The sequence below is a fragment of the Somniosus microcephalus genome, chromosome 19 (assembly GCF_052327205.1).
Source record: "Somniosus microcephalus isolate GS21.2 chromosome 19, FLI_Smic_1.0, whole genome shotgun sequence".
NCBI lineage: Eukaryota > Metazoa > Chordata > Chondrichthyes > Squaliformes > Somniosidae > Somniosus > Somniosus microcephalus.
In genome coordinates, this window is record NC_141005.1 from 82724178 (window position 1) to 82751820 (window position 27643).

Below are 27643 nucleotides of genomic sequence, written 5' to 3' on the forward strand. Positions count from 1 at the left end.
AAGACGGTACATGATCAGTGGTGTACATTTAAGGAGTTATTTTACAACTTCCAAAAAAAATATATTCCACTGAGGAAAAAAGGGTGTAAAAGAAAAGATAGCCATCCGTGGCTAAGTAAAGTAATTAAGGATAGTATCCGACTAAAAACAAGGGCATATAAGGTAGCCAAATCTAGTGGGAAGATAGAAGATTGGGAAGTCTTTAAAAGACAGCAAAAAATTACTAAAAGATTGATTAAGAAAGGGAAGATAGATTATGAAAGTAAATGAGCAAAAAATATAAAAACGGATAGCAAAAGTTTCTATAGTTATATAAAAAAAAGGGTGGCTAAAGTAAATGTTGGTCCCTTAGAGGATGAGACTGGGAAATTAATGGTGGGAAACATGGAGATGGCAATAACGCTGAACAAATATTTTGTATCAGTCTTTACGGGAGAGGACACTAAGAATATCCCAACACTGGACAAACAGGGGCCTCTAGGGGGAGAGGAGCTAAATACGATTAAAATCACTAAGGAAGTGGCACTTGGTAAAATAATGGGACTCAAGGCGGATAAATCACCTGGACCTGATGGCTTACATCCTAGGGTCTTGAGGGAAGTGGCGGTAGGGATTGTGGATGCATTGGTAATAATTTTCCAAAACTCCCTGGACTCAGCAAAGGTCCCGGCAGATTGGAAAACTGCTAATGTAACACCCTTATTTAAAAAGGGTAGTAGGCAGAAGGCTGGAAACTATAGACCTGTTAGCCTAACATCTGTGGTTGGTAAAATGTTAGAGTCCATAATTAAGGAGACAGTAACGGGACATTTGGATAAACATAATTTAATAGGACAAACTCAGCATGGTTTCATGAAGGGGAAGTCATGTTTGACAAATTTGCTTGAGTTCTTTGAGGAAGTAACATACAGGGTGGATAAAGGAGAACCAATGGACGTAGTGTATTTAGACTTCCAAAAGGCATTTGACAAGGTGCCACACAAAAGATTATTGCTCAAGATAAAAAATCACGGGATTGGGGGTAATATTCTGGCGTGGGTGGAGAATTGGCTCTCTAACAGAAAGCAGAGAGTTGGGATAAATGGTTCATTCTCAGACTGGCAATCAGTAACTAGTGGTGTTCCGCAGGGGTCAGTGCTGGGTCCCCAACTCTTTACAATCTATATTAACGATTTGGAGGAGGGGACCGAGTGTAACATATCAAAGTTTGCAGATGATACTAAGATGGGAGGGAAAGTAGTGAGTGAGGAGGACATAAAAAACCTGCAAGGTGACATAGACAGGCTAAGTAAGTGGGCAGAGATTTGGCAGATGGAATACAATACTGGAAAGTGTGAGGTTATGCACTTTGGCAGGAAAAATCATAGAGCAAGTTATTATCTTATTGGCAAGAAAGTACAAAGGGATCTGGGGGTCCTGGTGCTCGAAACTCAAAAAGTTAGTATGCAGGTGCAGCAAGTGATCAAGAAGGCCAATGGAATGTTGGCTTTTATTGCTAGGGGGATAGAATATAAAAACAGGGAGGTATTGCTGCAGTTATACAAGGTATTGGTGAGACCGCACCTGGAATACTGCATACAGTTTTGCTGTCCATACTTAAGAAAAGACATACTTGCTCTCGAGTCAGTACAAAGAAGGTTCACTCGGTTAATCCTGGGGATGAGGGGGTGGTCATATGAGGAGAGGTTGAGTAGATTGGGACTCTACTCATTGGAGTTCAGAAGAATGAGAGGCGATCTTATTGAAACATATAAGATTGTGAAGGGGCTTGATCGGGTGGATGCGGTGAGGATGTTCCCAATGATGGGTGAAACTAGAACTAGGGGGCATAATCTTAAAATAAGGGGCTGCTCTTTCAAAACTGAGATGAGGAGAAACTTCTTCACTCAGAAGGTGGTAGGTTTGTGGAATTTGCTGCCCCAGAAAGCTGTGGAAGCTACATCATTAAATAAATTTAAAACAGAAATAGATAGTTTCCTAGAAGTAAAGGGAATTAAGGGTTACGGGGTGCGGGCAGGAAATTGGACATGAGTCTAGGTTCGGAATGGTCATGGCCCTGTGGGTAGTGGAGCGGTCCCAGGGGCCGTGTAGCCTGGTTCGGCTCCTACTTCTTGTGTTCGATTTCAGGAGATGGTTTTATTCCTGTTCCTGGCTGGGGTGGAGATCGCCTTTACAGAAGGTAAGTGCTGTAGAAAATATAGGGACAGAGTGATCTCCTGGAAGAGTTTCGATCGCCTAGATGGGTCGGAGAGGAATTTCCCAGATTTTTTTCTCCCAAATTGGCCATTGGGTTTTTTATCTGTTTTTTCGCCTCTCCTGGGAGATCACATGGGTTCGGGTGGGATGGAGAGTGATAGAAGATTTGAGGTTAGGATCAGATCAGCCATGATCTTATTGAATGGTGGAGCAGGCTCGAGGGGCCGATTGGCCTACTCCTGCTCCTATTTCTTATGTTCTTATGTAAAATTGATAAGACAGGATGTACTAGACAGGCTGGGTATGCTTAGAGTAGATAAGTCACCTGGTCCAGGTGGCTTGCATCCCAGATTGCGAAGGGAATTGGAGGAGATAGCAGAAGGGTTTACCATAATTTTCCAATCTTCCCTAGATGCGGGGGAGGTGCCTGAGGATTGGAAAGTGGCAAATGTGACACCATTGTTCAAGAAAGGGTGTAAGGACAATCCTAGTAACGACAGGCTGGTCAGTTTAACATCAGTGGTGGGTAAAGTTTTAGAAACAATAATCAAGGGAAAAAATTAACAGGCATTTGGAGGGATTTAAGCTAATTAAGGAGAGCCAACACGGGTTTGTAAAAGGCAGATCATGTTTGACTAATCTAATTGAATTTTTTGATGAAGTAACAGAGAGGATTGATGTAGGGAATGCAAAGGATGTTATCTACATGGATTTTCGGAAGGTGTTTGACAAAGTACCACATAGAAGGCTGGTTAACAAAATTGAGTCTCATGGAATAGTTGGGTCAGTGGCAGCTTGGATAAGGAATTGGCTTACAGGACAGAAAACAGCGAGTTGTGGTAAATGGCTGTTTTTCAGACTGGAGGATGGTAGACAGTGGTGTTCCCCAAGGGTCTGTGCTGGGGCCACTGCTTTTTTTGATATATATAAATGACTTGGATATTGGAATACAGTGTAGAATTTCTAACTTTGCCAATGACACCAAACTTGGGACTGTGGCAAACAGTGAGGATGATACCAATCAACTGCAACAGGACATAGAAAGACTAGCAGAATGGGCAGAGAACTGGCAGATGGAATTTAATACAGAGAAGAGTGAGGTGATGTATTTTGGCAGAAGGAACAGGGAGAGGCAATATACAGTTAATGGCACAGTTTTAAAGAGTGTGCAGGGACAGAGGGATCTGGGAGTTAATGTGCATAGGTCCCTGAAGGTGGCGGGACATATTGAGAGAGTGGTTAGCAAAGCATATGGGATCTTGGGCTTCATAAATAGAGGTATTGAGTACAAAAGTAGAAAAGTTATGCTGAACCATTATAAAGCGCTGGTTAGGCCACTACTGGAGTATTGCGTCCAGTTCTGGTCACCACACTTTAGGAAGGATGTGAAGGCCCTTGAGAGGGTGCAGAGGAGATTTACCAGAATGGTTCCGGGGATGGAGGATCTTAGTTACAAGGACAGGTTGGAGAAGCTGGATTTGTTTTTATTAGAGCAAAGGAGGTTGCGGGGTGATTTGATAGAGGTGTACAAGATTATGACGGGTTTGGATAGGCTAGACGGGGAAAGGCTGTTCCCACTAGCTGATGGTACAAGGACTAGGGGACACAGATTTAAGGTTTTGGGCAAGAGATACAGGGGGGACGTGAGGAAAAACTTTTTTACGTAGCGAGTGGTGAGGACCTGGAACTCGCTGCCGACGGAAGTGGTGGAAGCGGAGACGCTCAATGTTTTCAAGGGGAGACTGGATAGGCACTTGAGGGAAATAAACTTGCAGGGCTACGGGGATAGAGCGGGGGAATGGGACTGACTGGATTGCTCTACAGAGAGCTGGCACGGACTCGATGGGCCGAATGGCCTTCTTCTGTGCCATATGACTATGACAAAGGATGGTAGAAGTTTGGAACTCTTCTGCAAACAGCAATTGATGCTGGCTCAATTGTTTATCTCGGATTTAAAATTGATATTTCTGTTAACCAAAGGTATTAAGGGATATGGGGTAAAGGTGGGTATTTAGAGTTAGGTAGCAGATCTGCCATGATCTCATTGAATGGCGGAACAGGTGGCATAGTGGTTAGCACTGTTGCCTCACAGCGCCAGGGACCCGGGTTCGAATCCGGCCTCGGGTGACTGTGTGGAGTTTGCACATTCTCCCCGTGTTTGCGTGGGTTTCCTCCGGGTGCTCCGGTTTCCTCCCACAGTCCAAAGATGTGCGGGTTAGGTTGATTGGCTATGATAAAAAATTGACCCTTAGTGTTAGGGGGATTAAATACGTGGGGTTACAGGGATAGGGTGGGATATGTGTTGGTGTAGGGGTTACGGGGATCGGGTGGGATATGTGTTGGTGCAGGCTTGATGGGCCGAAATGGCCTCTATCTGCACTGTGGGGTTTCTGTGATTTCTGTGAACAGGCTTGAGGGGCTGAATGGCCTACTCCTATTCCTATTATGGAATGGGGGGAATTATACAGGGTTTGATGTCTCATCCAAAAGACAGCATAGAAAGTCATGCAACGCACTAAATAAATACAAGTCTCTCTTATGCAGGCGGTCAATTTTACACACAGCAAAGAGGCTTGTATTTATTTAGCAGGGGTAGACGTGCCTCAGTTTAACATCTCATCCGAAGGATAGCACTTCCAACAGTGCAGCCCTCCAACAGTGCAGCACTCCCTCAGTACTGCCCCTCCAACAGTGCAGCACTCCCTCAGTCCTGCCCCTCCGACAGTGCGGCACTCCCTCAGCACTGCCTCTCCGACAGTGCGGCGCTCCCTCAGTACTGCCCCTCCCAACAGTGCAGTGCTCCCTCAGTACTGCCTCTCCGACAGTGCAGCGCTCCCTCAGTACTGCCCCTCCGACAGTGCAGCACTCCCTCAGTACTGCCCCTCCGACAGTGCGGCGTTCCCTCAGTACTCCCCCTCCGACAGTGCGGCGCTCCCTCAGTACTGCCCCTCCGACAGTGCGGCGCTCCCTCAGTACTGCCCCTCCCGACAGTGCAGCACTTCCTCAGTACTGCCTCTCCGACGGTGCAGCGCTCCCTCAGTACTGCCCCTCTGACAGTGTAGCGCTCCCTCAGTACTGCCTCTCCGACAGTGCAGCGCTCCCTCAGTACTGCCCCTCCGACAGTGCAGCACTCCCTCAGTACTGCCCCTCCGACAGTGCGGCGTTCCCTCAGTACTCCCCCTCCGACAGTGCGGCGCTCCCTCAGTACTGCCCCTCCCGACAGTGTAGCGCTCCCTCAGTACTGCCTCTCCGACAGTGCAGCGCTCCCTCAGTACTGCCCCTCCGACAGTGTAGCGCTCCCTCAGTACTGCCCCTCCGACAGTGCAGCACTCCCTCAGTACTGCCCCTCCGACAGTGTAGCGCTCCCTCAGTACTGCCCTCCGACAGTGCAGCACTCCCTCAATGTGTCAGCCTGGATTTTGTGCTCAAGTCTCTGGAGTGGGGCTTGAACCCATGACCTTGTGTCAGCCGGTCACCTCCGAGGCAGAAGTACTTTAAGCAAATACCAGAACTCAGAACACAGCTGAGCTTTCACTTCTAACATTACCAGTGGCTCTAGTTACCAGGGGCTTGATAAGGTCCCACATGACACTTTGGTTGAATTCTATTTTATGATTTTAAATTTCCTTTCTCCCCACTGAGAACATTCTTTGAGAAAAGTGAGTGTCTTTTGATTTTTTAAATGAATCAGTAGTATACAGCCATTATTAGGACAAAGATACAATGATAAGGTATGTCAATCTATGTACAATTTTTATTTGACATCAGATACAAAGCAGGAAACAGGATATTAAATTAAAAATACATTTTGATGTTTCTAATAGCAGCCCATTGCCCCATATGCAGCTGATACTCTCTCTCTCACCCAGTACTGAGATCAGCTGGTTTAGCCTGTATTAAGCATAACTCCTTGTCCTCCTGGTATTCCCAATGGATTTCCAGGAACTCCACCAACCAGCTGAGCTGAATGACAGATGGAGCTAAATGTCAATAGTCTGCTCACAATCCAGCCTTTTGCTCTGTAACTGGCAGTATCGCAATCTGTCATACCATCACCTGCTCCTCTCTCTAACCATGAGCCCAGGCAGGTTCCAGATGCCCAAAAGCCACATTCCCAGCATTGTTCTTCAGCCTGTTCCATCCAGGTTTTAAAGGCCGGGTCTCCCGCCTGACAGAAATTCATTCCTCCCGCCACCCCCCCCCCCCCCCAAACAAGGTTCTGACTGCAGTGGGAGAGTAACGGGGTGGGCACTAGTGGCCCTTGAACATTCAAAGTGTCTCCCCAGCCTTAACCTCTATTTAAAGTCAACTGTACTTTAAACACTCAGCCTCATTAGAGCCAGAGTTACGGGGCCAGACTGCAGAATCCTGCGATTAAGACTTGAAAGGAGGCGTCTGACAGGTGAGCTTATAGAAGAGATTTATAAAGATCATCGACTGTCATTTTGTAGATTCACCTTTTGCAGACTAACTGGGAGTAGAACAAGGGGACATAAGATTCCAGCAGGCCTCCCCTCCCGAGCCAATCACAGCACATCCACCACTGCACTGGGAGGACCTGGGTCGATATTTCAAGCAGGTTTATTAACCAAGTGTCAAGGACCAGGTGCTGAGCAGCTCACTAAAGGGAAACGTGCAATAGCGAGTCACCAGAGTGGGTAATGTGCCATTGAGAAACTCCGATCCAACTATTCCTGTCTGAATTGGGATGGGCAGAGGGAGGAAATGACCATTAACAGACCGCAGGCTGATCAGGATTGCCATTTAACTGCTAGTCAACCCTCGCCTGTAACCACTGGTAAAGACTCCCCTTTGCCACTAATTAGTTTTTTTTCATCAAATTAATAGTAAGCAAAGAAGGATACTTGCAGTTATCACCACCCTCAGTTCATGACAAAGCTTTTCCCAGCCAAGGAATTGCTTTTGAAGCGTGGTCAATGTTATGTCGGGAAACATGGCAGTCAATTCATGCACAGCAAGATCCCACACACAGCAATGACCAGCTAATCTGGTTTTGGCAGTGTTGGTTGCCCAGGACACACAACTCTCACTTGTCTTTGAATATTTCTTTCAGATCTTTTATATTCACCTGAACAGGCAGCTGGGGCTTCAGAATGTCCCGATAGTGTCAGCCTAGATTGGGTGCTGGAGTGGGGTTTGTATTAGTCAGAAGGTTTAATCAACTGGGCCAAACTGACAGCTAAAGGCAGTATTGAATCTTCTCCTAGCCTTTCCACTTCAAGGGCCATCTGTTTAGCTGAGAATCAAGTTCTTTGGCCCTTTCCAAAAGGACAGTGCAGCAGTGATTCGAGTAAAGATACAGGAGACCCACTGCTCTAAGTGAGCAGCACCAGCACCCGACTATTTACACTGACTCACTGAATACAAAGATTTCCATAGAATTACAGCCCAGGAATAGGAGTCTTAACAAACATTACTAGTCCATTCAAACCAGTCCCACTTACACACTGATTGCATCTTCTTCAATTGGTCAATTCAAAGAATAGTTTTAGTCCCAATTAGATATCATTTTTGTACTTAATGCGTAAAGGCAGAAAAACTTGCAGATAGATTGTAATTTCCCTGGGAGAGTTCATCAGCCCGTACTTCAGACCATACACAGGCCTGGAATGATTGCTGGTGTTTGTTCTTATGCAATGAGGAGCCAGAACATAATCACAAGAGCCACAAAGAGGAAAAGGCGAGACAGGAACTGTTCATCCATGTACTGCGGTGTTCCAGGGACAGCTGCAGGGTGAAAGGCCACAAAGAAAGTCAGACCCCAGCTGCAGGAGACAGTTACACATTTAGTTTAAACCTCCCTCCCGTTTCTCCCCTCAGCTCCTGTTGTGAGCTACAGCTCCAGGGGCACTGGTCACCTCCAGTTCCTGCCCTTCCCATTCATGTGTGAGTTTAAATAGTGAAAGCATTTGTAGGTACCCTGGAATATACTCGTCAGGCGTCCTTGGAACCGCCGACATTTTTCTTTTTATCTTTTGCAGGTATCTGTGGGAATACTGCTGGTCCTGATGGCAGCTAGAAGTGGTGGAGAGAGGGAGCGTACATCACTCAGAGTCCAGAGATGGTGCATATGGCATAGTGCGACACTACATTGAGGTCACTTGGAGGGTGCGAGTCTGGGTGGGGTAGAGGACCAAAGGGATCTCGGAATACAAATACACAAATCACAAAGCTGCGAAACAGGTTAACAAGGTCATTAAAAAAAGCAAACCAAGCACTAGGGTTTATTTCTAGAGGGATAGAATTGAAAAGTAGGGAAGTTATGCTAAACCTGTATCGAACCTTGGTTAGACCACACTTGGAGTACTGTGTACAGTTCTGGTCGCCATATTATAAACAGGATATAGAGGCACTGGAGAGGGTGCAGAGAAAATTTACAATGATACCAGAAGTGCGAGGGTACACCCATCAGGAAAGGATGAACAGGCTGGGTCTCCTTTCGCTTGAAAAAAGGCAGAGGGGTGAGCTAATGGAGGTCTTTATCAAAACCTTTCATTATTTTAGAATAGACACAGAGAGGGCTAGAGATTTGGCTCCTTTGCGCCTGCCGTTCGCACCTCCAGGGGCGCAGTGGGATTTTTTTGGTCAACCTCCAGGTCAGCCTCTGTGGTGGGCTGTGGCGTGGATCTGGCCGCCATTGCACAGCCCGGCACCACGTCTCAGTGCCGGGCTGCGGCAGCACGCCGTCCTGGTAGCCTAGTGTGGGCCATCGGAGGCCCTACAGAGTGTGCAGCGGCACTTCCCTTTAACTAATTGAGCCCCGACATTGCCTCGGTTACCGCCCCACCTGGAAGTAGAGCTCCCGAGATTGCACTCCACTTCCTGTGCGGGGTGGTAAGCCAAATTTAGCGGTCGGGGCGGTACTTTCTTAACTCTGTTACCGCCCCCAAACAGGGCATAACCGAACTTCGCACCCAGAGTGTTTCCGCTTGTGGGGAAGAGCATAACTAGAGGCCATCAATATAAGATAGTCACCAAGAAATCCAACAGGGAATTCAGAAGAAACTTCTTTACCCAGAGAGTGGTGAGAATGTGGACCTCGCTACCACAGGGAGTGGTTGAAGCGAATAGTATCGATGCATTTAAGGGGCAGCACGGTGGCATAGTGGTTAGCACTGTTGCCTCACAGCGCCAGGGGCCCGGGTTCGAATCCGGCCTCGGGTGACTGTCTGTGTGGAGTTTGCACATTCTCCCCGTGTTTGCGTGGGTTTTCTCCGGGTGCTCCGGTTTCCTCCCACAGTCCAAAGATGTGCAGGTTAGGTTGATTGGCTATGATAAAAATTGACCCTTAGTGTTAGGGGGATTAAATACGTGGGGTTACAGGGATAGGGTGGGATATGTAGGGGTTACGGGGATCGGGTGGGATATGTCGGTGCAGACTCGATGGGCCGAAATGGCCTCTATCTGTACTGTGAGGTTTCTGTGATTTCTGTGATTTCTGTGAAACACACGAGGGAGAAGGGGATAGAGGGTTATGCTGATAGAGTTAGATGAGGGAAGATGGGAGGAGGCTCGAGTGGAGCAGAAACACCGGCATGGACTGGTTTCTGTGCCGTATATCCTATATTATTTGTTGGCACAAATAAAACTGTGAATTGGAAAGGTAAAGAAAAAGCAGATGCAGTGCCATCTTCTGGAAGGACCTGAAAATGGACGTAATCATGTGCACACAGGAAGCTTGTAGAATGATTAGTGATCATTGTTATTACAGCGATGATGCTAATTGTCCTTATAGTGGTGGTTCTCTTTGATTAAGAGAACTTTAAGGACAAGTTATGAGGAGAAAGAATATGATGGAAATGTTTGCACTGACCAAAAGATAAGCTTTGGGGCTACAAGAAGATTCTTCGAGCCTCGAGGTGGGATGTCGTTTGGGGGGGGGGGGGGGGACTCGAGGTGGGGGGGTCGATGGGGGGGGGGGGGAGACTCGAGGTGGGGGGGTCGATGGGGGAGGGACTCGAGGTGGGGGGGGGGGGGTCCGGTGGGGGGTGGGTCCGGTGGGTCAGGTGGGGGGGGGGGTCCGGTGGTGGGACAGACTCTAATATTGAGAAATGTTGAATTTAGACACCTGCAGATATTAAAACAAAGACTCTGAATGTGCGATATCAGCAGGTTGTAAGTGGTGATTATCAGGGCGCGATCAGTAGCTGTGAACAGACAGGATATGTTCCAGGCACTAAGCCAGAGAGTCCGGAGATGAACTGAATATAAGGAATGTTATTAAGACTATCAGATAAAGCTGGGATAGTAAGGTGCGAATTGTGAGAAAAGCAATGAAGGGCCGTGCAGAGGCACTAAAAGAGGATTACATCATTTACAAGATGACTTAATGGGTTAATGTGTCACGTATTAATGGGAAATAACCAGAACGTGTGGACATGTTATCATGACAGCAAGACGTTACTTATAATGGTACAACACACACAAGCTCAAGGGGACTTGAACTTCGAGCTTCCACCAGCATAAACAGATTCGAACTACATGCTTACAACTCTTCCTGATGGGCCCGCCTGTGAATATCTGTCTGGACCAGTAATCTCATGTTCACTGGATGCAGTGGGTAGTGTGTTATAAACAGATAAATTGTTTCCTAGTTTTCAGGCTTGTTTAAAGGAGTCTGAACACAGATTCTCCTGTACAAGAACCCAATGATATTTAGCCTATTAGGGAGCAAAACCCTAACATTACGCAGACTATTCAACAGTGGAGGGCATCGTAGCCAACCTGCTCCTGCCTTCACCACATGTAATGTCAGCAGTGGCCCTGGGATAGCAACCAAGAGCAGGAACCCTGGGCACTTTTGCTCGCCCTCACCCAGGTAGAGGCCAACCGTAGAAAGCTAACTTTCAAAAGAGAACTGTGCAAATACTTGAAAAGGAAAAAATGGCAGGGCTCTGGGGAAAGAGCAGGAGTGTGGGACTAATTGGAGAGCTCTTTCAAACAGCCAGCACAGGCACGATGGGATGAATGGCCTCCTTCTGTGCTGTATGATTCCATGAACCGCTACCCCAGCTAAGGTCAGGTCAACAGGCAACAAACCAGGACCTTCAGGTTTGAATGGGTTGCTACCCAACCACACAGTGCGTGCAATTATCCACTCTTTCAAGCAGCCAGATGTTAGCAAGTTAATGGATCTTGTGAAAATTGCATTAAAGAGCTTTTAAATGCCACTGTAATGTGCTTAAGCTGGAATGCTGGATCAAGCCATTCCCAGATAGGGGTGTTGTGAAGGTTGCAATGATACTGTTCTGGATCTTGCTTCGGAATTTATCACAATCATTTCCAGAACACGCACCATTTTTAAAACTGCAAAGCAATGTTTTTTTATACCGCTTACTGAATATAGACTACAAACTTGCAGTACTGAATGTTGTGTATGGGATGGAGAATGCGGTGATTTGAATCATGTACCTGGAGGCGGGCGGCCATCGTTAATGTTAAACGCTGTCGCAAAAATCCCAAATGGAAACGCTCCGATCCCGAATGACATCTGGAATCCTCCATCTCCAAATCCAAAACCTTGGAAGCCCTGGGAAATCAGATGATTGACAGTGATTCAGCATGAGGCAGGTTCTAAAGAACAAAGTATAGCAGATCCACTAGCAAGAGCACTTTCATAGCCCCTTTGTCATAATGAACATCCCACAGCACTTCACAAAATGAAAAGTGAAAACCCAAGGAATTGGAGGCAACCCATTGACATAAAAGAAATGGGATCTTTTACATCCACCTAAGAGAGTAGACGGGGCCTCGGTTTAACATCTCATCTGAATAACAGCACCTCCGACAGTGCAGCACTCCCTCAGCACAGCACTGGAGTGTCTGCCTGGATTTTTGTGCTCAAGTCTCTGGAGTGGGACTTGAACCCACAACCTTCTGACTCAGAGGCGAGCGTGCTGCCCATTGACTGACATGGGTCGGGAATTGGTTAGGAGGCCAGGAGACAGAGAGTTCGGATAAAGGGTGTGTCCAGTTGTCAGGGTGTGACTAGTGGTGTCCCCCAGGGGTCTGCACCGGGGCCTCAGCTTTTCACTATATTTATCAATGATGTAGAGAGTTATATATCCAAGTTTGCTGACAACATGAAATTAGGTGGCACAGTAAATAGTGTAGAGGGGAGCAGAAAGTTGCAAAGGGACATTGAGAGATTCAGTGAGTGGACAAAACTGTGACAGATGGAGTTTAACGTGGGGAAGTCTGAGGTCATCCACTTTGGACCCAAGGAAGACCAATAGGAACATTTTCTAAATGGTGAGAAGCTGGGAACTGTGGAGGAGCAGAGAGATTTAGGGTCCATGTACAGAAATCACTAAAAACTAGTGGACAGGTACAAAAAATAATTTAAAAGGCTAATGGAATGTTGGCCTTTATCTCGAGGGCTGGAACACAAAGAGGTGGAAGTTCTGCTACTGTTGTTAAAGCTCTGGTCAGATCCCATCTGGACACTGCGTTCAGTTCTGGGGCCCCGCACCCCAGGAAGGAGATACTGGCCTTGGAACCAGGGGGGGGCAGCCCAGATTCACCAGAATGATACCGGGGTTTAAAGGGTTAAATTATCAGGACATAGACTAGGCTTGCATTCGCTTGAGTATAGAAGATTAAGGGGCGATCTAATTGAGCTGCTTAAGATGATTGAATAATTTGATTGGGTAGATAGAGAGAATTATTTCCTCTGGTGGGGAGAGTCCAGAACAAGGGGGCAGAACCTTAAAATTAGAGCCAGGCCGTTCAGGGTGATGTCAGGAAGCACTTCTTCACACAAAGGGTAGTGGAAATCTGGAACGCTCTCTCATAAAAAGCTGTTGAGGCTGGGGTCAATAGAAAATTTCAAAACTGAGTTCAGGCAAGGGTATGAAGGGTTACAGAAGCAAGGTGGGTAGATGGAGTTAAGATACAGATCAGCCATGATCTAATTGAATGGCAGAACAGGCTCAAAGGGCTGAATGGCCTCCTCCTGTTCCTGTGTTTACAGAGGCAAAAATAATCAGACACCAAGCAGTGGTGAAAGGAAGGGCGGTGAACAAAGGCATGGTCTGAGGTCGAGTTAAGGAGGGTTTGAAGGAGGGGACAGAGGTGGAGGGACTGAGATGGCTAAAGATCCTATGACTGATTAAAAGATGCCAAGTTGGAGAAGAGGATGCAGGAATATTGGAGGTTTAAAGGTAGTGAGTGGTGAGACTATGGAGAGACTTGTGGGAAGATAGGGACTCTGAAATCAACATGTTAAAGGATGGGGAGCCAAAGAAAGTCATGGGACAGAATGCCAGAGGTGCAGTTTTACATAGAATTAAAAAAGAAACAGGCCATTCGGTCCAACTGGTCAATGCATGAGCCTCCTCCCACCCGACTTCAGCTAACCCCATCAGCATCTTTCTATTCCTTGCTCCATCATGTACTTATGTAGCTTCCCCTTAAATGCATCGATGCGATTTGCCTCAAGTACTTGTGGTAGCGAGTTCCATATTCTCACCACCCTGGGTAAAGACATTTCTCCTGAATTCCCTATTGGATTTATAATGACTATCTTATATTTATGGCTCCTAGTTTTGGACTACCCCACAAGTGGAAACATCTTCTCTATGTCTACCCTATCAAATCCCTTCATAATTTTAAAGACTCTATCAGGTCACCCCTCAGCCTTTTTTCTAGAGGGAAAAAAGAGTCCCAGCCTGAGCAGTTTTCCTGATAGTTGAACCCTCAGTTCTGGTATCATCCTTATAAATCTTTTTTGTAGTTTCTCCAGTGCTTCTACATCCTTTTTGTAATATGGAGACTAGAACTGTGCACAGTACTCCAAGTGTGGTCTAACCAAGGTTCTATACGAGTATAACATCACTTCTCTGCTTTTGAATTCTATCGCTCTAGCAATGAACCGTAGTGCTCTCTTTGCACTTTTTATGGCCTTGTTAACTTGCATTACAACTTATTGTTTGCCACCTGTAAGTTTATTAATGTCTTGTCTCTTTGAGGCAAGATTCCAATACCTTTCCAATATTAAGCTAACTGGATTTGTTCTATCTCCCTCTAAGTATAGGAATCACATTAGCTGTCCACCAGTCCTCTGGCACTATTCCCTTTTCTAATGAAGTTTTATATGTAAGTAACAGTGCCTCTGCTATCTCTTCCCCAACTTTTTAATGTGCGTGACCGCAATCCTTCCGGGCCAGGGTTTTATCCTCTCGAAGTTTGATTCGTTTATCAATTAGCTCTCCCCTTTCTATCTAAATGTGATAATATCTTTTTTGATGATCTCTTCTAATGTCATGTTAGTTTCCCTGGTAAATACCAAAGCAAATCATTATTGAATATTTCTGCCACTTTGCTGTCATTACCTGCGAGTTTATCGTGTGTCCTTAATGGCCCTAGCCCAATCCTGATTTTTCTTTTATTATTTGTATCTGTAGAATACTTTACTATTTCTTTACATTTTCTTGATAGTTTAATTTTATAATTAAATCTCTGCTTTCCTCTTTTTTTTGACTTATTTCCTAACCTTTTCAAATTCCCTTTTTGTCATCCTCCTTTAGTGTCTATGTACTGAGTGTATGCCTTTTCTTTAGTTTCAAGCTCAGCCTTATCTCTGGTGTGTTATTACTGGCTAGTATATTCTTGTTTTTTAGCACAATACATTTCTCCTGAACTTTAAATATTTCCCACTGCCGTTCTCTCTGTTTGTCAATATATTGTTCCAGTTTTTTTTCCCTAGTTCACCGTCCCTTATTCCATCCTCAACCCCTCATAATTAGCTTTTTTCCAATCAATTACTTTGACTGTTGTCTTTGTTCCCTAGCCACCGACTCCATCCCTTTCCCTGGCTACTGTCTGAGGCTGAAACAGACCATTCGCAACCTTGGTGTCTTGTTTGACCCCGAGATGAGCTTCCAAACCCCATATCCGCTCCAACACCAAGGCCGTCTACTTTCACCGACTCCACCCCGCCTCAGATCATCTTTTGTTGACACCCTCATCCAGACATTTTTTATCGCTAGACTCGACTATTCCAACACTCCTGGCTGGCTTTCCACTTTACACTCCGTAAACTGGAGCTCATCCAGAACTCTGCTGCCCGTATCCTAACTCACACCAAGTTCCATTCACCCATCACCCCTGTGCTCGCTGATCGATACTGACTCCCGATCCGCCAACATCTCGATTTATAAATTCTCATCCTTGTTTTCAAATTCCTCCATGGCTTCATCCTTCCCTATCTCTGTAACCTCCTCCAGCCCTACAATCCTCTGAGGTATCTGCACTCCTCAAATTCTGACCTCTTGCACATCCCCAATTTTCATTGCACAACAATTGGCAGCCATACCTTCAGCTGCCTAGGCCCTAAGCTCTGGAATTTTATGTTGTGATTGCTATGTCCTAAATACTCCCCTACACTTACTTCTTATAGCTGCTCTGGTTCATTTCCCATGACTAGATCCAGCAGTGATTCTTCTCTTGTTGGGCTTCTTACATACTGGATAAGAAAGAGTCCTGTACACATTGTAAAAATTCCATTCTCTTTTCACTACCTCGTCTTGCCAGTTTATTTGGGGTAGTTTAAATGGCCCATGATTATTATTCTATGTCTTTTACTCATTTCATAGATTTGCCGACATATTTCTTCCTCCAGTTCTGGAGGAAATGTAACACCGCTATTGAAGAAAGGAGGGAAGAGGGAAAACAGGGAACTATAGGCCAGTTAGTCATCATCAGTCATCAGGAAAACGCTGGAATCCATTATTAAGGAAGTGGTAACAGGGCACTTAGAAAATCGTACTATGATTAGGCAGAGTCAACATGGTTTTATGAAAGGAAAATCGTGTTTGACAAATCTATTAGAGTCTTTTGAGGATGTAACTAGCAGGCTAGAAAAGGGGGAACCAGTGGATGCAACATATTTGGATTTTCAAAAGGCAGGTGCCACACAAAAGGTTGTTGCACAAGATAAAGGCTCATGGGTAATATATCAGCATGGATAGAGGATTGGATAAAGGACAGAAAACAGAAAGTAGAAATAAACAGGTCATCTTCAGGTTGGCAGGCTATTACTAGTGGGATGCCACAAGGACCAGTGCTGGGGCCTCAGCTATTTACAATCTATATTAATGACTTAGATGACGGGACCGAGTGTAATGAATCCAAGTTTGCTGATGATACAAAGCTAGGTGGGAAGGTAAGTTGTGAGGAGAACACAAATAATCTGCAAAGGGATATAGATAGACTAAGTGAGTGGGCAAGAAGGTGGCAGATGGTGTATAATGTAGGGAAATGTGAGGCTATTTGGTAGGAAGAATAAAAAGACAAAATATTTTTTAAATGGTGAGAAACTATTAAATGTTGGTGTTCAGAGAGATTTGGGGGGTCCTTGTACACAAAACATAGAAAGTAAACATGCAGGTACAGCGAGCAATTAGGAAGGCAAATGGCATGTTGGCTTTTATTGCAAGGGGGTTGGAGTATAAGAGTAAGGAAGTCTTGCTCCAATTGTACAGGGCCTTGGTGAGACCACACCTGGAGTACTGGGCACAGTTTTGGTCTCCATACCAAAGGAAAGACATACATGTCTTAGATGGGGTGCAATAAAGTTTCACTAGATTGATTCCTGGGATGAGAGGGCTGTCCTATGAGAAGAGATTGTGTAGATTGGGCCGAGACTCTCTGGAGTTTAAAAGAATGAAAGGTGATCACATTGAAACATACAAGATTCTGAGGGGGATTGACAGGGTAGATGCTGAGAGGCTGGTTATCCTGGCTGGAGAGTCTAGAACCAGGGGGCATAATCGCAGGATAAGGGGTAGGCCATTTAGGACTGGAATGAGGAGAAATTTCTTCAGAGGGTTGTGAATCTTTTGAATTCTCTATTCTCTAGAGGGCTGTGGATGCTCAGTCGTTGAGTGTATTCAAGACAGAGATCAGTAGATTTTTGGACTCCAAGTGAATCAAGGGGATCGGGTGGGAAAGTGGAGTTGAGGTCAAAGATCAGCCATGATCTTATTTAATGGCAGAGCAGGCTCGAGGGGCCGTACGGAGTGCTCCTGCTTCTAATCCTTATGTTATTTCCTTCCACTGTTAGATAGTTTGTACACTACCCCCATTGGTGTGATCGATCCCTCCTTTATCTCAATCCAAATGGATTTTGTTTCTATCTTATGCTAGTTATGTCCTTTTTTCTACTGCCATCTCCCAATCTAATCTACCCCTCCTGCGGTCTCACCAAACTTAACATTGATTCTTCAAGTACAGGAGAAACATTACTGTCTCCAAACTAACCAACCATGAGAAGTGAGCACAAGAGGACAGAACCAGAAAAATACAGACGGACGGCACTGCTAAAATCCTCAGTCAATGAATTTAGTCATTTGGTCACTTGCTCCAGAACCAATTGAAGATTTAATCTTTACTGTTTGGAATTGGATTTGTGCCAAACCCTGAAGGGTCGTCACTGCTCAGTTTTTCCTTCTGCCATTTCATTAACTGGATTAAAAGGTGGATTAACATGTAACTCCAGAAATATTGAAGTAGCAAATGACAGTAGGATAGGAAAAGGTTTATCTAATGCAACATGTATCTGCTCTTCACAACTGTGCAGTGATGAATATTGAAGGCAGCTGATGTAATGCAGTAACCCATCGACCACTGCGCCAAGCTATGCACAGCCGCAGTGCAAGTGCTAACGAACAGAAACCAGAGAGTTGGAATAAATGGGTCATTTTCAGGTTGGTAAACTGTAACTAGTGGGGTGCCACAGGGATCAGTGCTGGGGCCTCAACTATTTACAATCTATATTAATGACTTGGATGAAGGGACCGAGTGTAATGTAGCCAAATTTGCTGATGATACAAAGATAGGTGGGAAAGCAAGTTGTCAGGACACAAAGGGGTCGATTTTAACTCAGCCGTCAGGCGGGCTTTGAGGCGTGTGGGGGGTTAAAATCGCAAAAACTGGGGGTCGGGACCCCCCCCCCGGGCCTGGTTCCCGACCCCGAGCCATTTTAACCCAGGCGTGTCTGATGGTCCCGAATTGGTCTTTAAGGCCCTTAATCAGCAATAATTGGCCTTTATAATCCCATTTTAACAGGCCCTTGCATTTTTAACCCTTTTCCAACGTAAAAGACGCCTGGTGGGGATCACGCCTGTGAAACCTGGCGTGAACACCATTGGCTTGCTGACTATCACAGAATCACAGAAACCCCACAATGCAGATAGAGGCCATTTCAGCCCATCGAGCCTGCACCGACACATATCCCACCCGATCCCCGTAACCCCTACACCAACACATAGCCCACCCTATCCCCGTAACCCCACATATTTAATCCCCCTAACACTAAGGGTCAATTTATCATAGCCAATCAACCTAACCCGCACATCTTTGGACTGTGGGAGGAAACCGGAGCACCCGGAGGAAACCCACGCAAACACGGGGAGAATGTGCAAACTCCACACAGTCACCCGAGGCCGGATTCGAACCCGGGTCCCTGGCGCTGTGAGGCAACAGTGCTAACCACTATGCCACCGTGCTGCCCAGCTGCAGGTCAACCATTAAAGAGGAGATTTGATCAGTCATCATTTGCAGGTGGCAGGACTTTGTTGTTTCAGGCCTGGGGCAACTTTTACCAGGCTTAACCACACCTGTGGAAGGTTGGAGCCTCACACACATCTCCAGTGTGACCTCCTGGGAAACCCCGCTCTCCACCTTCACTCAGCGCTTCCTCAACGGAGTCATCTACCAGAAGCATGGGAGCCATTTATTTCCTTCCCTTCTGGGCATTAGATGAGCTCAAACACCAGCCACGGCACCAGCAGAACCAGGAACAACAGCAGCAGCAACAGGAGCGCCAGGCTGCTGCTCACCCACCTGAAGCTGCACAGGCCAGAAGGGGCCAGCGCTTGGAAGTGGCTTGAGAGCACCTTGCTGCACATCAGGGGACCATGGGGACCCGTATCTGCACTGGCAGTCCTACTCAGAAGGACTTCCATGAAGGTCTGGTTTCTCTGTTCAATAGATGCCCATCACTCCTCAAGAGATGTCATTCTATTATGAACACTCACCATGTTTTCCATACCCTGACGACTTATCTCCTCCATGGAGGTTGCCATCCTTTCCATGGTGATGCGTTCATGTGCCAATGACTCCACAAAGGCTCTGCTCATGTTCGCTATGGACTCCTCCATTCGCTCCACACTCACATCGACCCTGGAGACAAAACCTGCCAGAGACTCCTGCATCTGTTCCTGGAGTTCCAGCCCCGCTGATCTTATGGATGGACCCAGAGGCAGAGGGTCGACATGCAGCTGAGCCGAGCTGGCAGAGTCCTGCGTCCTCCGACTAGCACTCTCCACTGCTGTCCCTGTCTCCACAATCTGCTGATGCTCACTTGTGAGCTGTGATACACCAGGTGACAACCCTACTTTATGTCCCGATGGTCCCACCGAGGTGCGAGTGTCTGCGCTGGTGCTGGGTGCGCTGAATTCTGCTGACGCTGCGCCCTCAGAGGTTGCAGATTCCTCTGAGGAGTCTGGAAGCTCAGGCTCTTCCTCCTGGACAGTGAGGACGGGGGCTCTCGATGGACCTGTGGGGGAGTAAAGGAAAGAGTTAGAAATGTGAGGTCAAGGTTACATGCACATTGCATATTGCAGATGATCATAGGTCCATCTGTTAGCTTCAGAATCATTATCAGCGACTCATGCAATGTCAATGAGAGAGATGGAAAACGATTCTGTCACCAGCTTGCTGTGATGCACCCGTCTGTCCGTCCCCCACTTGCGCCTCATCCTCCAGTCCTACGATCTCCAGGACCGCCTCCTCCTAGGGGGTGAGGTGGGCTACTGATGGTGGCCCTCGTCCTGTCCTCGCTCGTTCTCTTTTGTTGTGAGCTCTCTTTTCCTGCAATGAGGGAGACAAGTGGAGTTTGAGTGAGAATGAAGGAGTGAGTGTAGAGAATCCATAGCATAGATGCTTAGGAGACAAAGATGGAGTGAGGTGACAAGACCAAGGGCCCTCCCTGTGTGTTGTCAGTTGTTTTCAGAACATCAGTGATAGGGAGTGTGAGGGCTGCATAGTCGAATAGTTAGGTGAATGTGAGCATAGAGAGAGGGAATGGGTAAGGGTGCATGGATGTCAGTGTCAAGTGGGATGTAGAGGAAGAGATTGCTAAAGCTGAGTGCTGGTGAGGAGAGGCAATGGAGATCAGATTGAGAGTGATGGGAACTTCATACTCACTTTTCCAGTGTGCTGAGGGTCATGAAATCTCTTCCTGCACTGTATCCAGGTTCTGCGGGTAGCCGATAAGGAGTTGACCTCCTCTGCCACTTGCAGCCACGCAGCCTTTGTCTGCTGGGGAGGCATCTTCCTCCCTGTTGAAGGGAAGAGCACCTCCTTGTGAGCTCTTGCTCCCTCTACTAAAGCCTGCAGGGCAACGTCGTCAAAACGGGGTGCAGACCTCAGTCTTTCTCTTGCCATTCTGCTTCCAGCTCAGTGTATCAGCAAATGCCAAAAGGTTGGCAGCCTGCAGAAGAAGCAAGGCTTGTTGCAGACCCTAAATGCAGCAGCAAGAATGACATCATATTATCCGACTTTCTGACTGGAAATACTCATTTGCCAAGGGTTCCCACACGTTGGAAATCAATTGGCCAATTGAGTTAAAATTGCATCAATCTCACAGACCCATTTAGATTCGTGTGGGAAACACCAAATTCGGGGAACCCGACAATTCCCCGCACCCGAGTTACGATCGACCCCAGAGAGTCTGCAAAGGGATATCGATAGGCTCAGTGAGTGGGTAAAAATTTGACAGAAGGAGTATAATGTGGGAAAATGTGAGGTTATCCACCACTTTGGTAGGAAGAATAAAAAAGCAAATTATTATTTAAACGGAGAGAGACTACAGAATGCGGCGGTACAGAGGGATCTGGGGGTCTTCATACATGAAACACAAACAGTTAGCATGCAGGTACAGCAAGTAGAAACATAGAACAATAGGAGCAGGAGTCGGCCATTCGGCCCTTCGAGCCTGCTCCGCCATTGAATATGATCATGGCTGATCCTCTATCTCAATACCATATTCCCGCTCTCTCCCCATACCCCTTGACGCCCTTTGCGTCTAGAAAACTATCTATCTCCTTCTTAAATATATTCAGTGACTTGGCCTCCACAGCCTTCTGTGGTAGAGAATTCCACAGGTTCACCACCCTCTGAGTGGAGAAATTTCTCATCTCAGTCCTAAATGTCCTACCCAGTATCCTGAGACTGTGACCCCTCATTCTAGAACCCCCCCAGCCAGGGGAAACATCCTCCCTGCATCCAGTCTGTCTAGCCCTGTCAGAATTGTATACGTTTCAATGAGATCTCCTCTCATTCTTCTAAACTCTAGTGAATACAGGCCTAGTCGACCCAATCTCTCCTCATACGACAGTCCTGCCATCCCAGGAATCAGTCTGGTGAACCTTCGCTGCACTCCCTCTATGACAAGTATATCCTTTCTTAGGTAAGGAGACCAAAACTGCACACAGTACTCCAGGTGTGGTCTCACCAAGGCCCTGTATAACTGTAGTAAGACATCCTTGCTCCTGTACTCAAATCCTCTTGCAATGAAGGCCAACATACCATTTGCCTTCCTAACTGCTTGCTGCACCTGCATGTTTGCTCTCAGTGACTGGCGTACAAGGACACCCAGGTCCCTCTGTACATCAACATTTCCCAATCTATCACCATTTAAATAATACTCTGCCTTTCTATTTTTCCTACCGAACTGGATAACTTCATATTTATCCACGTTATACTGCATCTGCCATGTATTTGCCCATTCACTCAACTTGTCTAGATCACCTTGAAGCCTCTTTGCATCCTCCTCACAATCCCACCTAGTTTCGTGTCGGCCGCAAACTTGGAAATATTACATTTGGCTCCCTCATCCAAATCATTGATATATATTGTGAATAGCTGGGGCCCAAGCACTGATCCCTGCGGTACCCCACTAGTCACCGCCTGCTACCTTGAAAAAGACCCATTTATTCCTACTCTGTTTCCTGTCTGTTAACAAATGTTTAATCGATGCCAGTATATTACTTCCAATCCCATGTGCTTTAATTTTGCACACTAACCTCTTATGTGGGACTTTATCAAAGGCCTTCTGAAAATCCAAATGCACCACATCCACTGGTTCTCCCTTATCTATTCTACCAGTTACATCCTCAAAAAACATCAGTAGGTTTGTCAAACACTATTTCCCTTTCATAAATCCATGTTGATTTTGTCTAATCCCATTGATATTTTCTAAGTGTCCTGTTATCACATCTTTTATAATAGACTCCAGCATTTTCCCTACTACTGATCTTAGGCTAACTGGTCTGTAGTTCCCTGTTTTCTCTCTCCCTCCTTTTTTAAATAGTGGGGTTACATTTGCCATCCTCCAATCTGCCGGAACTGTTCTATAATCTATAGAATTTTGGGAAATGACAACCAATACGTCCACTATTTCCATGGCTACTTCTTTTAGTACTCTGGGATGCAGATTATCAGGCCCTGGGGATTGATCAGCTTTCAGTCCCATTAATTTCTCCAGCACTACTAATACTAATTTCCTTTAATTCCTCTTTCTCACTAGACCCTTGGTTCCTTAGCATTTCTGGGAAGTTATTTGTGTCCCGAAAGAATTCTATCTTTGTTTCTGACTGTAAGGGACCTACATTTGTCTTCACTAATCTTTTTCTTTTTACATACTTGTAGAAGCTATTACAATCCGCTTTTATGTTCCTTGCAAGTTTACTCTCATACTCTATTTTTCCCCTCTTAATCTCTTGGTCCTTTTTTGCTGAACTCTAAACTGCTCCCAATCCTCAGGCTTGCTACTTTTTCTGGCAACTTTATATGACTCCTCTTTGGATCTAATACTATCCTTAATTTATTTTGTTAGCCATGGTTGGGCCGCTTTTCCTTTTGTGTTTTTGCGCCAGAAAGGAATGTTTAACTGTTGCAATTCATACATTCATTCCTTAAATGTTAACCATTGCCTATCCACCGTCATGCCTTTTAATGAAGCTCCCCGATCTATCATAGCCAACTCCCTCCTCATACCTTCGTAGTTTCCTTTGTTTAGATTTAGGACCCTAGTTTCGGATTGGACTACTTCACTTTCCATCTTAATAAAGAATTCTATCATGTTATGGTCACTCTTCCCTAAAGGAGCCCGCACAACAAGATTATTAATGAACCCCTTCTCATTGCACAATACCCAATCTAGGATAGCCTGTTCCCTAGTTGGCTCCTCAACGTACTGGTCTAAAAAACCATCTCGTACACACTCCAGGAATTCATCCTCCACAGTATTATTGCTAATTTGGTTTGGCCAGTCTATATGTAGATTAAAGTCACCCATGATTACTGTAGTACCCTTGTTACATGCATCTCTAATTTCCTGTTTGATGCCATCCCCTACATTACCACTACTGTTTGGAGGCCTATAGACAACTCCCACCAATGTTTTCTGCCCCTTGGTGCTTCTTAGCTCCACCCAGACTGATTCTACATCTTGATTTTCTGAGCCAATATCCTCTCTCACTATTGCTCTGATTTCATCCTTTACTAACAACACCACACCACCTCCTTTTCCTTTTTGCCTGTCGTTCCTAAATGTCGAATATCCTTGGATATTCAGCTCCCAGCTTTGGTCACCCTGCAGCCATGTCTCCGTAATCACAATTATATCATATCCGTTTTCATCTATTTGCGCTGTTAATTCGTCTACCTTATTACGAATGCTTCGTGCATTCAGATACAGTGCCTTTAGATTTGTCTTTTTAACATTTTTAGACATCTTAACATTTTTTTGTACTATGGCCCTATTTGTCTTACCATTTCTTCTTACCTGGACCCTATTTGTTAGTGCACTCCTTTGTTTGTACGCTCTGTCTCTTCCTGACACAATCTGGTTATCCTTACCCCAATCACTTTCCTGCACTGCTTCATTCTCTTTTCTCTTTAGTATTCTAGATTTCTCTCCACCAGGACCCTCCCCACCGCCCCCCCCGCCTTATTTAGTTTAAAGCCCTATCTACCTCCCTAGTTATTCGATTCGCTAGATCTCTGGTCCCAGCATGGTTCAGGTGTAGTCCGTCCCAACGGAACAGCTCTCTCTTTCCCCAGTACTGGTGCCAGTGCCCCACGAATCGAAACCCACTTCTCCCACACCAATCTTTGAGCCGCGCATTCATCTCCCTGATCCTATTGACCCTATGCCAAGTAATTAGGGAGGCAAATGGAATATTGGCCTTTATTGCAAGGGGGATGGAGTATAAAAGTAGGAAGTCCTGCTACAACTGTACAGGGCGTTGGTGAGACCACACCTGGAGTACTGCGTACAGTTTTGGTCTCCTTATTTAAAGAAGCATATACTTGCATTGGAGGCAGTTCAGAGAAGGTTCACTAGGTTAATTCCTGAGTTGAATGGGTTGCCTTATGAGGAAAGGTTGAACAAGTTGGACCTATACTCATTGGAGTTTAGAAGAATGAGAGAGGATCTTATTGAAACATATAAGATTCTGAAGGGGCTCGACAGGGTAAATGCAGGGAGGATGTTTCCCCTCGTGGGGGAATCTAGAACTAGGGGGCATAGTTTTAGAATAAGGGGTCGTCCATTTAAAACGGAGATGAGGAAAGAGTCCGAGAGCGGGAGCAGTCAAACAACAACGACTGCGAAACCGCTAAAGTGATGTCACAACCAGGGAAGGAGCTGACTGGTAAGTAGGACCTGGTGAGTATTTCTACAGTCCAGTTGTTAAAGCCAAAGTAAGGTCTCCAGTTTACAGTAAGTAGTCTGTAAAGTGAAGCAAGGTCCCTAGTGTATTTAATATTCTTTAATTTAAAGGAAGTAAAGGGAGTAAATTAAGGGTAGGACATGGCAGGGCAGCTCAGCAGCGTGGAGTGCTCCTCCTGTGCGATGTGGGAAGTCAGGGACACTTTAGGTGTCCAGGGCCAACACATGTGCAGGAAGTGTCTCCAGCTGCAGCTACTCGAAGTCCGCGTTTCGGAGCTGGAGCTGCGGCTGGAGTCACTGTGGATCATCCGCGAAGCTGAGATCTTCGTGGATAGCACGTTTAACAAGGTGGTCACACCGCAGGTAAAGAGTGCACAGGCAGACAGGAAATGAGTGACCGTCAGACAGAGTAAAAGAACTAGGAAGGTCGTGCAGGAGTCCCCTGGGTCCATCTCCATCTCCAACAGATTTTCTGTTTTGGATACAGCAGTATCCCCAGCAGGGGGAGATGGTTTCTCAGGGGAATGCAGCAGGAGCCAAGTCCGTGGTACTACGAGTGGCTCAGCTGCACAGGAGGGGAGGAAAAAGAGTGGGAGAGCAATAGTGATAGAATCCCTATCGTCAGGGGAACAGATAGACGTTTCTGTGGCCACAGATGTGACTCCAGGATGGTTTGTTGCCTCCCTGGTGCCAGGGTCAAGGATGTCACTGAACGGCTGCAGGGCATTCTGAAGGGGGAGGGGTGAACAGTCAGAGGTCGTGGTTCACATTGGGACCAACAACACAGGTAGAAAGAGGGATGAGGTCCTGCAACAAGAATTTAGGGAGCTAGGTAGCAGATTAAAAAGCAGGACCTCAAAGGTTGTAATCTCTGGATTACTCCCGGTGCCACGTGCTAGTGAGTATAGGAATAGGAGGATAGAGCAGATGAATGCGTGGCTAAAGAGTTGGTGCAGGAGGGAGGGCTTTAGTTTCCTGGATCACTGGATCTACTTCTGGGGAAGGTGGGACCTGTACAAGTCGGACGGGTTACACCTAACCGGAACGGGACCAACATCCTTGCGGGTAGGTTTGCTAGTACTGTTGCGGGGGGTTTAAACTAACTTGGCAGGGGGATGGGATACGGAGTGGAGCTATAGTAGGGGGTGATGCACAGCCAAATATAGAGGAAAAAACAAGTCAGCCTGGAAGGCAGAGCAAATATGTAATGGCACAAGGGAGTATGTGTGGTAAACCACTGTTTGTATTCCTGTTTGTCCTGTTTGTATTCCACTGTGTACATGCCTGGACATGCCTCGGCTGACTCCTCCCACAGGTCCTAGTATAAAGGTGACTGCTCCCCAGCCCCTTTGTATCATGGACCGGTCGACCACGCGAGGCAGACCTCCATTCTGTTGTTAATAAAAGCCTTTGGTTACTCTTCTAACTCTGTCTTTTATGAGTAATTGATAGCGCATCAATTTTATTAACAACATTTTTATAATGAAGAAGATCCTCACACCAGCATGCCTGGACTTAGATCATCGGGAGGCGGACTCATCCACCAAGTTTACTCACTGGCTTAAGTGTTTCGAAAAATTCCTGACCGCCTCCGAAGCAATCAAATCGGACGAGGACAAACTGGATGTCCTGACCTCCAAAGTGAACCACCGAGTGTACTCGGTCATCCAAGACGCGACCTCGTACGCGGACGCTATCAAGCTCCTCAAGGACCAGTACACGCGCCCAGTGAACGAAGTGTACGCCAGGCACCTCCTGGGGAGTCGTAAACAACAACCTGGGGAATCGACCGTGGAATACCTTCAGGCACTGTCTGTGCTTGGCCGGGCCTGTGGTTGTAAGGATGTAAAAGCCGCCGTGTACACAGAGGAACTTATCCGGGACGCTTTTGTAGCGGGCCACAGATCCAATTACACCCGACAGCGACTGTTGGAGCAGAGTAACCTCGACCTCAACAAGGCCTCTGAACTCGCACTATCGTTGGATGCAGCCTACCAGGGCATGGATGCCTACTCCTCTGCACCGTGGACGCCGCGGGGAATGACAGCCTGGGACACGGTAGGACCGCCTCATAGTGCCGTGCCACCCCAGCCACACCCCAACAACGGCCCAACTACCGCAGCAGTGTCCCAAGGCCAGACAGCAGTGCCCCAAGGCCAGAAATGCTACTTCTGTGGCCAGGCAAAACACCCCAGAGCGCGCTGCCCGGCGAAAAACGCGATCTGCTCGGGCTGCGGGAAGAAGGGACACTACGCTAGCGTCTGCAGGGCCAAAGCCACCCCGAACCCCAGCAGCGCCGCGTGTGGGCCATGCGGGCCGCCATCTTGGACCTCCCCGGCCATGTGCGAATCACCGGTACAGCAGCCATTTTGGACGCCTCCAGCCACATGGGGATCATGGACGCCGCCATCTTGGACGACAGCCGGGACGCAGCAGGCCCCCGACACCGCCTCATCTGATACCCGCAGCGACACACTGACCCCTACGCTGGCATCCGTTACACTGGACCAAGCGAGACCGCACCAACTGGCCAGTTCCACAATGGACATTAAGGTAAATGGTCACGATACAATCTGCCTTTTTGACTCTGGGAGCACGGAGAGCTTCATCCACCCCGACACGGTGCGGCGTTGCTCTCTCCCAGTCCTGCCTGCGCAACAGCGGATTTCTATGGCCTCCGAGTCC

At 46.7% G+C, this 27643-nt stretch overlaps 1 protein-coding gene across 4 annotated transcripts in view; it reads right to left on the reverse strand.

The window, feature by feature from the left end:
• Positions 1-5930: 5930 nt before the first annotated feature.
• Positions 5931-27643, reverse strand: part of LOC147104962 (E3 ubiquitin-protein ligase RNF185) — a 58558-nt gene continuing 36845 nt past the window's right edge. Inside the window, exons 5-7 of one of the 4 annotated variants that reach the window (XR_015072382.1) lie at positions 20428-20743; positions 19932-20091; positions 11753-19777 (exon numbers count right to left, since the gene is read on the reverse strand). Coding sequence is in view for 2 of the 4 variants with exons in the window: in XM_085962118.1 (XP_085818244.1) it covers positions 7847-7944; positions 11629-11746 (216 nt within the window). In the remaining 2 variants the exon portion in view is untranslated. The other 3 variants (XM_085962118.1, XR_015072381.1, XM_085962119.1) reach the window with 3 other exon arrangements.